Here is an 11,853-nt window from a genome sequence, read left to right on the forward strand (position 1 = left end):
AGAGACGTAACTTCGTCACCTCGCCTGGTTATTGACTCCAACCCAGAATATTACACTGCACATACCTACGCTCCTTCAAAGGCTGTGCTACTGGCTGGAAAGGATTTCACTTTCAAATACAACAATGAGTAGAGAGGAGTGTTATTGTGTATATGTGTAAATAAATGAACACTGAAATTCAAGTTTTTATTTTATTTATATGTATATATATATATATATAATAAAATACATATATATATATATATATATATATATAGCTAGAATTCACTGAAAGTCAAGTATTTATTTTATTTATATGTATATACATATATATATATATATATATATATATATATATATATATATATATATATATATATATATATATAAGAAATACTTAAATATCAGTGAATTTTAGCTATAAATATACTCCTCCCCCTTAACCACGCCCCCCGGCCCTGCCCACCCCGACCCCGCCCACCTCAAACACCCCCCACACACTTTGCGTGACTTCTTTTAAAGGCTATAATACATTATATTTCATCTGTTTTCATGTTCACGAGTGAGGGAAGAGTGGATCGTGAGATCGACAGGCGGATCGGTGCGGCGTCTTCAGTAATGCGGACGCTGTATCGATCCGTTGTGGTGAAGAAGGAGCTGAGCCGGAAGGCAAAGCTCTCAATTTACCGGTCGATCTACGTTCCCATCCTCACCTATGGTCATGAGCTTTGGGTTATGACCGAAAGGACAAGATCGCGGGTACAAGCGACCGAAATGAGTTTCCTCCGCCGGGTGGCGGGGCTCTCCCTTAGAGATAGGGTGAGAAGCTCTGTCATCCGGGGGGAGCTTAAAGTAAAGCCGCTGCTCCTCCACATCGAGAGGAGCCAGATGAGGTGGTTCGGGCATCTGGTCAGGATGCCACCCGAGCGCCTCCCTAAGGAGGTGTTTAGGGCATGTCCGACCGGTAGGAGGCCACGAGGAAGACCCAGGACACGTTGGGAAGACTGTCTCCCGGCTGGCCTGGGAACGCCTCGGGATCCCCCGGGAGGAGCTGGACGAAGTGGCTGGGGAGAGGGAAGTCTGGGCTTCCCTGCTTAGGCTGCTGCCCCCGCGACCCGACCTCGGATAAGCGGAAGAAGATGGATGGATGGATGGATGTTTTCATGTAAAACGGCATTTACTTTGCCGTGGTGCACCGCCACGATCAATTACATTTCGGAAAAAACCCTACTGGAACTTCATAATCAACAGTTTGATCGTATTTTCTTGTAGCAGTGGAGCAAACAAGTGAGGGAGATGATAGATTTTTCCGACGTTTGTTGCTCATAACGCACGATTAGTTTAGAACAGTGGTTCTTAACCTGGGTTCGATCGAACCCTAGGGGTTCGGCGAGTCGGACTCAGGGGTTCGACAGAGATCAAAACACACCCGACTCATCGTGTAGATACAAACTTCTCCCTATCGGCGTATTACGGATACGGCAACAGCAGAAGTCAGACTGGTTTGCAGGTGTGTAATTTGTTGATAGTTTATGCACTTTGTTGATTTTGTTGTTTGAACAAGGTGATGTTCATGCACGGTTCATTTTGTGCACCAGTAAAAAAAAACATGGTTTAGTATGGGGAACATATTCACCATTAATTAGTTGCTTATTAACATGCAAATTAGTAACATATTGGCTCTTAACTAGTCATTATTAAGTACTTATTAATGCCTTATTCGGCATGGCCTTATTGTAACCCTAACCCTCTAACCCTAACCCTAACCAAATAACTCTAAATTAAGTCTTTGTTACTTAGAATATGTTCCCCATACTAAAGTGTTATCAAAAACATATAATAACTTTGTCTTGAATTTGAAAAAAAAGGAGGGTTCGGTGAATGCGCCTATGAAACTGGTGGGGTTCGGTACCTCCAACAAAGTTAAGAACCACTGGTTTAGAAGTAGGACCCCAACGCAAAGAAAAAAATAATAAGAATAATAACAAATTGAGCATTAAAAAAGGAGAGGAAAAATAACCAAGGATGCACACAAAAAGTGTGGAGAAACAGAAAACGCACACAAAAGGTATGGCGAGGAAACAGTCGCGCCGGTACGAGAAGTGTGAGTGGAGCCAAAGCAGAGGAGATGAACACGACTGGAAGGGTGAAACATCAGGAATCTACTGGCGCCGAGTGAATGCACTGGAGAGCTGAAGTAGTCAGGCGTAAACGAGTATCAGGTGTACGCGCAGGTGGCTCCGCCCCGTGACCCAGAAACCAGACACTGCAACAAAAAGAAGACAGGCGGCAACAGAGCTGCCCGATCATGACACTCCAGGACAGGGGTGGGCAAACATTTTGGCTCAGGGGCAACATTGGCTTTTGAAATTTGACATTATGCATTTCAAAGCATATCTGTTGGAACTAAGAGTAGGCTTCTCAGAACATGGGCTATTTTAATCATAATACATCTATTTTCAACAATATCATGTATTTAAAGACACATACAAAGTGTATTAAAGGGTTAAAGGGGAACATTATCACAATTTCAGAATGGTTAAAACCATTAAAAATCAGTTCCCAGTGGCTTATTATATTTTTCGAAGTTTTTTTCAAAATTTTACCCATCACGCAATATCCCTAAAAAAAGCTTCAAAGTGCCTGATTTTAACCACCCGTCCATTTTACTGTGACGTCACATAGTGAAGCCAACACAAACAAACATGGCGGAAAGAACAGCAAGCTATAGCGACATTAGCTCGGATTCAGACTCGGATTTCAGCGGCTTAAGCGATTCAACAGATTACGAATGTATTGAAACGGATGGTTGTAGTGTGGAGGCAGGTAGCGAAAACGAAATTGAAGAAGAAACTGAAGCTATTGAGCCATATCGGTTTGAACCGTATGCAAGCGAAACCGACGAAAACGACACAACAGCCAGCGACACGGGAGAAAGCGAGGACGAATTCGGCGATCGCCTTCTAACCAACGATTGGTATGTGTTTGTTTGGCATTAAAGGAAACTAACAACTATGAACTAGGTTTACAGCATATGAAATACATTTGGCAACAACATGCACTTTGAGAGTGCAGACAGCCCAATTTTCATCAATTAATATATTCTGTAGACATACCCTCATCCGCGCTCTTTTCCTGAAAGCTGATCTGTCCAGTTTTGGAGTTGATGTCAGCAGGCCAGGGAAGCTAGGGTCGATAGGGGGTTTAGCTCGCTTGTCTGCGGGAACAAACTGCCGCCATTGCTTGCCGTGCTACCGAGGTCCTTTGTCCCTGAATTGCTCACACACTCCGGCAGATTCAATGGGGGTCTGGCGGCAGATTTCTTTGACTTTATCGTTGGAAATGCATCTGCTTTGAGTGTCGCAGGATATCCACACATTCTTGCCATCTCTGTCGTAGCATAGCTTTCGTCGGTAAAGTGTGCGGAACAAACGTCCAATTCCTTGCCACTTTCGCATCTTTGGGCCACTGGTGCAACTTGAATCCGTCCCTGTTCGTGTTGTTACACCCTCCGACAACACACCGTCGAGGCATGATGTCTCCAAGGTACGGAAAACAGTCGAAAAAAACGGAAAATAACAGAGCTGATTTGACTCAGTGTTTGAGAAAATGGCGGATTGCTTCCCGATGTGACGCTACGTTGTGACGTCATCGCTCCGAGAGCGAATATTAGAAAGGCGTTTAATTCACCAAAATTCACCCATTTAGAGTTCGGAAATCGGTTAAAAAAATGTATGGTCTTTTTTTCTGCAACATCAAGGTATATATTGACGCTTACATAGGTCTGGTGATAATGTTCCCCTTTAACACTTACATTCTGTGATGCTGATCATCCATTTTTGTCAGTGCGTCAAAGTCTAGTATCAGTTTTCTTGTGGCAGTTTTTAAAACCAATTTCTGTTCAATTCTGTTTTAATATTTGGCGAGCCGGATTAAAGGGACCAACGAGGAGAACATATTGCTGTTAAACATAATTTCAACATTTTGCGTAATAGGAGCACTTTGATCATGTTTCTAACCTGACTACCCATTTTTCATCTCTTATAGGTGTCTCCCAACCTGAGGCCAATGGAGCAGATCTAGAAGTGTATCTCTCTGTGTGTGTTAAGGCTGGAGATCCACTAGCCTAAAGACAGGTCAAAGCGCTTTTTTTTACTAAACAGCAAGCAATCAGAAGGATTAGTCATCAAACAATTGTATATCATTAATTCCTGCCGCTGAATAATCCTTCTGAAGGTGGCTTCTAAAGCAGAGATGATTCTTTTCATGTATAACCGAAGTAGTGCTTATGCTGCAGTAAAACTTGAAATAACTATTTACTTTTATTTAAAAGGGAGTAAGCGAAAGTGTGCTCTGTCTCAGGTGAGTCGTAATTTGGCATGCAATGAAATGTCAATGTAGCAAGCATGTATATGTATATATACTTATATATGTTAAGTATGTATATGTATATGGAGCATGTAAGTAGCTCTGTCACCTGTCAGATTGTACAAAAAATGGAAATGTAAGCCAAATACGCAAAAAAAAAACAAGCCCTAATTTTCTGTCTCAAGTCCAGTCTGCTTCGGATTTTGTATAAGCAATAAAATGTTCCTGTTATCTAATTGAGCTGTTTTTTTTTTGTTTTTTTTACCAATTGAGACCTAAAGTGCTGCAAGTTGGACGGTAGTGACGGTGGTGGCTCGTGTTGACATTTTGGATGTGATTTCTTCACTCCAGTAGAGCGCATCATCACCTGAGGGTCGTTACATAATTGGAAGACTTATGCCCAGAAGCGGGGTTTTTTTTTTTGAAGAAGATGAACCGGGTTAGATCATCAAGCGGGAAATATGGCGCGAAGTGACAGGGCCTGTGGCGACTGGCTGTTGATGTTAATCCAGCACGCTCCCCTTTCATGAGTCAACTGGAACCCCCTTAAAGCCTGCATATTGTAACCTAGTTATTCAACAGTGCTAGAAAGCAGAGGAGTCGAGAAGTACTGTACCTTTACACAGCAACAGCATAGTCAAACTTTTCTTTACATTTTGGGAAAGTTTTTCTCAAGTGCCAGTATAATGGAAAAACATGTTGACTATGGATTATCATATATTCCTAAATTATAACACCACAAGATTTACAAAGTTTGCAAGTAAATAGATACTCATTGGGGACGGCGTGGTACAGTTGGGAGAGTGGCCGTGCCAGCAACCTGAGAGTTCCTGGTTCAATCCCCACCTTCTACCAACCTTGTCACATCTGTTGTGTCCTTGAGCAAGACACTCCCCACCAGACCTTCGCAACTTAGATTCAATATCCCTCTTCAAATCAAGACTCAAAACACACCTATTCCTAACTGCTTGTTGTTGTTGTTGTTTTTTTTATCCAATTTGATTTTATTATTGTGATTTTGTACGGTGTCCTTGAGTGCCCAGAAAGGCGCCCTATAAATAAAATGTATTATTATTATTATTGTTATTGCTCCTGATGGGTCGTGGTTAGGGCCTTGCATGGCGGCTCCCACCATCAGTGTGTGAATGTGTGTGTGAATGTGGAAATAGTGTCAAAGTGCTTTGAGTACCTTGAAGGTAGAAAATGCGCTATACAAGTACAAACCCCGTTTCCATATGAGTTAGGAAATTGTGTTAGATGTAATTATAAACGGAATACAATGATTTGAAAATCATTTTCAACCCATATTCAGTTGAATATGCTACAAAGACAACATATTTGATGTTCAAACTGATAAAAAAAAATTTTTTTTGCAAATAATCATTAACTTTAGAATTTGATGCCAGCAACACGTGACAAAGAAGTTGGAAAAGGTGTCAATAAATACTGATAAAGTTGAGGAATGCTCATCAAACACTTATTTGGAACATCCCACAGGTGTGCAGGCTAATTGGGAACAGGTGGGTGCTATGATTGGGTATAAAAACAGCTTCCCAAAAAATGCTCAGTCTTTCACAAGAAAGGATGGGGCGAGGTACACCCCTTTGTCCACAATTGCGTGAGCAAATAGTCAAACAGTTTAAGAACAACGTTTCTCAAAGTGCAATTGCAAGAAATTTAGGGATTTCAACATCTACGGTCCATAATATCATCAAAAGGTTCAGAGAATCTGGAGAAATCACTCGACGTAAGCGGCATGGCCGTAAACCAACATTGAATGACTGTGACCTTCGACCCTTCAGACGGCACTGTATCAAAAACCGACATCAATCTCTAAAGGATATCACCACATGGGCTCAGGAACACTTCAGAAAACCACTGTCACTAAATATAGTTAGTCGCTAGATCTGTAAGTACAAGTTAAAGCTCTACGATGCAAAGCGAAAGCCATTTATCAACAACATCCAAAAACACCGCCGGCTTCTCTGGGCCCGAGATCATCTACGATGGACTAATACAAAGTGGAAAAGTGTTCTGTGGTCTGACGAGTCCACATTTCAAATTGTTTTTGGAAATATTCGACATCGTGTCATCCGGACCAAAGGGGAAGCGAACCATCCAGACTGTTATCGACGCAAAGTAGAAAAGCCAGCATCTGTGATGGTATGGGGGTGCATTAGTGCCCAAGGTATGGGTAACTTACACATCTGTGAAGGCACCATTAATGCTGAAAGGTACATACAGGTTTTGGAACAACATATGCTGCCATCTAAGCGCCGTCTTTTTCATGGACGCCCCTGCTTGTTTCAGCAAGACAATGCCAAGCCACATTCAGCACGTGTTACAAGAGCGTGGCTTCGTAAAAAAAGAGTGCGGGTACTTTCCTGTCCCGCCTGCAGTCCAGACCTGTCTCCCATCAAAAATGTGTGGCGCATTATGAAGCGTAAAATACGACAGCGGAGACCCCGGACTGTTGAACAACTGAAGCTCTACATAAAACTAGAATGGGAAAGAATTCCACTTTCAAAGCTTCAACAATTAGTTTCCTCAGTTCCCAATCGTTTATTGGGTGTTGTTAAAAGAAAAGGTGATGTAACACAGTGGTGAACATGCCCTTTCCCAACTACTTTGGCACGTGTTGCAGCCATGACATTCTAAGTTAATGATTATTTGCAAAAAAAATTACGTTTATGAGTTTGAACATCAAATATGTTGTCTCTGTAGTGCATTCAACTGAATATGGGTTGAAAAGGATTTGCAAATCATTGTATTCCATTTATATTTACATCTAATACAATTTCTCAACTCATATGGAAACAGGGTTTGTATTTTGCATATTAAAGAAGACAGAGATGCAAAATGGATTGCACGCCTAATTCTGCTCACTTAACAAACGCAATCCACTTTGCAAAGTTAGTAGATCAGTTTTGCGTGTGCTATCAGGTTTGCATGTTCTTAGTACACACAAACCTTTAATAAATCAGGCCCTTAGTACTATATCATAGACTTTGCATGTGGTTGCAATTCCAAGACGTCATATGGCAGTATTGTGTAGACCACGGTGTGTTGCCAAGTTGGGAAGTAGTCTTTGCCATTAAGCTGAATTTAGTATTTTGTTGAACCTTAAAAAGGGTTTAACAGATAAGTATTGTACTTATTGCACACCAGCTGTTGGATTTTAATGTGCATCTTAGTTGTAGTTTTCATTACCAAATTTGGAGGGGTTGAAATCCTCATGTAAAGTCAGTAGCATGTCTATGATAAACCCAATGTAAATTAGCATAGAGCTAGCGCATTTTGAAAAGGGCAGCGTTACATTATGTTTGATTGTTTTATATCAGACATACTTGCTTTGTTGGTAAAGAAAGTTATAACATTATCTAGAGCAGGGGTGTCACACTCAAATACAGAGTGGGCCAAAATGTAAAACTGAACAAAGCCGCGGGCCAAGGTTGAACAAATTAGCCTTTTTGATAGGGACCCAAACAAGTTTTGCATTAAATATTGAACAAGCAAGGCTTATATAACTTTATAGTGACATGCAAAATCCAGTTTCAAATAATAATAATAATAATTAAAAAATATCAATGGCATATCAAATACAATTTAAATAAAAATGTAATGGCTCTTTTCTATTTGCAGCCTTATGAGGTAAATATCAACATTAACTTTTTCCACAGGCTAATAAATTTGAAAATAAAATAATGAATAAACCAACCATTCAGGACTTTAAACTGCTCAGTTTGCAACACACTGATCTAATCTGATTTGCCCAAGCTAGATACCTGCCATCTTTTCTTGGATGCTAGTTCATTAATGTCGGGGCTCAGGCTTTGAGCTGAGGCAACCTTCATTATCGAACAAAGGTGTTCAACAGTCATTATATCTCGTATTCCACAGTCTTGGGGGCGTGCCTTACAGTCTATGCTTTTAACGTCCTCTATGAGCTGTCGTCACGTCGGCTTTTCATCCATTCTAACAACGTGCTCGCCCAGTCACAAGATATGAGCGGCTTCTGTATGCACACGTGAATGCAACGCATACTTCATCAACAGCGATACAGTTTACACTGAGGGTGGCCGTATAAGCAACTTTAACATTGGTAGAAATATACGCCACACTGTGAACCCACACCAAACAAAAATGACAAACACATTTTGGGAGAACATCCACACCGTAACACAACATAAACACAACAGAACAAATACCCAGAACCCTTTGCAGCACTAACTCTTCCGGGACGCTACAAAATACACCCCCCACTACCACCAACACACACACACCTTGTAGCGTCCCGGAAGAGTTAGTGCTGCAAAGGGATCTGGGTATTTGTTCTGTTGTGTTTATGTTGTGTTACGGTGCGGATGTTCTCCCGAAATGTGTCATTCTTGTTTGGTGTGGGTTTACAGTGTGGCGTATATTTCTAACAGCATTAAAGTTTTTTATACTGGCACCCTCAGTGTAACCTGTATCAATGTAGATCAAGTATGCGTTGCATTCACTTGTATATGCGTGCCAAGGCCGCACATATTATATGACTGGGCCAGCACTCGTTGGACTGGACGAAAATCAGATTTTTGGGAGGGGCACTGAAATATGTGAGTCTCCCGGGAGGGTTGGCAAGTATGAGAATTAGCGGTGAATGCGGTGTTACTGCCGCGGCACCGCCGCTGTATATAATCGGCGGGCCAGCTCTATCGTTAATTTGATATCGCCTCAAGGGCCAAGTGAAATTACTAATTTGGCCCAGTACGATGGCCAGAGTTTGACACCCATGATCTAGAGCTAGTCCGGCTGAGTCCAATATGAGTGCTTGTTTGCCAGCCAAGTATTTGAGTAAGTCTTTAGTCAGCAACCGGAAGTGACGTCACAAGCAACAAACGGTGTCACTATTGAAATATGGCACGGTTTGATTCTACGTGAATCGATACCCGGTAGAATCGCCAAAATTCGGTCTGTACCTACAGTATAAATGTACCAAATGTACTTATCCCCAATTGCATGCACCTATTTGAACCTGTATGTGTTGTTTTTCTGACATAGACTTGTTTCTTCAGCATTGTCCACACATTTAAGTCAGGACTTTGGGAAGGCCATTCTAAAACCTTAATTCTAGCCTGATTTAGCCATTCCTTTTCCACTTTTGACATGTGTTTGGTGTCACTGTCCTGTTGGAACACCCAACTGCGCCCAAGACCCAACCTCCGTGCTGATGATTTTAGGTCGTCCTGAAGAATTTGAAGGTAATCCTCCTTTTTCATTGTCCCATTTACTCTCTGTAAAGCACCAGTTCCATTGGCAGCAAAACAGGCCCAGAGCATAATACTACCACCAGCATGCTTGACGGTAGGCATGGTGTTCCTGGGATTAAAGGCCTCACCTTTTCTCCTCCAAACATCTTGCTGGGTATTGTGGCCAAACAGCTCAATTTTTGTTTCATCTGACATCACATGGACAAAGATAAGACCTTCTGGAGGAAAGTTCTGTGGTCAGATGAAACAAAAATTGAGCTGTTTGGCCACAATACCCAGCAATATGTTTGGAGGAGAAAAGGTGACTATATTTCTGACCAAGTGTAAAATCAGACAAATATCTAAAACAAATTGTGCACCCAATTAATTTTTACAAAAATCCTTGAAGATACAAAATAACTGTTAAAATTAACACTTAGGGCTCAAAATTAATAAAACACTAACTAAAGCCTGCAATGAATGTATGCAAATGTCTGGCTGACTAGATGTGTGTGTGAAAATGTGCCCTCAAGGGACATTAAATACATGTTCATCCCAACCTGACTCATGATGCTATACAATTAAATGTTTTATTAAACGAGGGGACAAGCTATCCCAAAAGGTCACGAGTGGCTTTGAAGAGTATGAAAATGATGTGCGACTTCGTCCTCCATGAGTAGAGTTTTGACATACTGCAATAATGTGTTGAACGCAGCCTGCAGGGAAGTCTATTGCAGGGGGATTCTGAAATATGTTCTGGCAGCAGCTCATAGTGGAACAACACCTGACTAAAACTTAAATTAATGTTGGAGCACTTCAACACTATCATGAAAGAAGAATGGCAACTGTTTCTTTCGCCATACATTTTAAGACACATAAAAATGTGCTCGCACTACAAGAATAGGCTTCCATGCAAAATGTATTTTCCTTGGTTGACCACATGTTTGGGGAATACTGTATATTATTTCATGCACAAATTCGACTTGTATACCCTGAAAAATGTAAACATATGTATTTATTCATAAATTTAAATAGCAGATTTTCAAAGATGTGTGTGTTCTGTTTATTTTTGGGTCAACTTGTATCTGAGCCACTGGATATTTGGCCACTTAAAGGGGAATTTTGCCAATCATTCACTATCCATATGTAAGACAAGGACACATATGTATTTATTTTTTTTCTGCATTCTAAATTGTGAAAAAACATTTTTTAGCAAAAGACAGCTAACAATGAAGTCAAAGGGAGTCGCTTTATTACGCCCATACAGCGCTTAAAAAACATCCAAACAGCCTGAGCAACGATTTATATACACGCTGTAAGTGTGTATGTGTATATATATATATATATATATATATATATATATATATATATATATATATATATATATATATATATATATATATATATATATATATATATATATATATACACGTTAGGTCAGGAAAAAACACAGAGGCTATATCATCCCTACAAGCCTGTTTTGCAGGTTTCCCTGCTCGTCAGGAGATTTTCTAAAATACTAAAGACATGGTACCGATTTTACATGATGCTTTCAACCCCTCCAAATTTGGTAATGAAGACTACAACTAAGATACACTTTAAAATCCAACAGCTGATGTGCAATAAGCACAATACTTATGTTGTAAACCCTTTTTAAGGTGCAACAAAATACTAAAATATATAAAATCGCAGGGAAACCTGCAAAACAGGCTTGTAGGGATGATATACCCCGGTATTGAGCACTGTATAATGGATACACCACAGAAACCTCGACTATACATATATATATATATATATATATATATATATATATATATATATATATATATATATATATATGTATATATATATTTTAGAGATGTCCGATAATGGCTTTTTTGTTGATATTCTGATATTGTCCAACTCTTAATTACAGATTCCGATATTAACCGATACCGATATATACAGTCGTGGAATTAACACATTATTATGCCTAATTGTGTTGTGATGCCCCGCTGGATGCATTAAACAATGTAACAAGGTTTTCCAAAATAAATCAACTCAAGTTATGGAAAAAAAATGCCAACATGGCACTGCCATATTTATTATTGAAGTCACAAAGTGCATTATTTTTTTTAACATGCCTCAAAACAGCAGCTTGGAATTTGGGACATGCATGAGGAGGTTGAGGTGGGCGGGGTTGATATGGGGGGGGGGGGGGGACCAGGTGGTAGCGGGGGGCGTATATTGTAGCGTCCCGGAAGAGTTAATGCTGCAAGGGGTTCTGGGTATTTGT

At 40.4% G+C, this 11,853-nt stretch overlaps 1 protein-coding gene across 1 annotated transcript in view; it reads left to right on the forward strand.

Annotated features, from left to right (window-relative positions):
- Window positions 1-4,583, forward strand: part of oxct1a (3-oxoacid CoA transferase 1a) — a 148,980-nt gene extending 144,397 nt beyond the window's left edge. Inside the window, exon 17 of the mRNA XM_061928216.1 lies at window positions 4,027-4,583. Within this exon, the coding sequence (XP_061784200.1) occupies window positions 4,027-4,062 (36 nt within the window). The 3' untranslated portion in view covers window positions 4,063-4,583. The remainder of the gene's footprint in view (window positions 1-4,026) is intronic.
- Window positions 4,584-11,853: the final 7,270 nt, after the last annotated feature.

Source organism: Nerophis lumbriciformis, linkage group LG33, assembly GCF_033978685.3.
Source record: "Nerophis lumbriciformis linkage group LG33, RoL_Nlum_v2.1, whole genome shotgun sequence".
Classification (NCBI taxonomy): Eukaryota; Metazoa; Chordata; class Actinopteri; order Syngnathiformes; family Syngnathidae; genus Nerophis; species Nerophis lumbriciformis.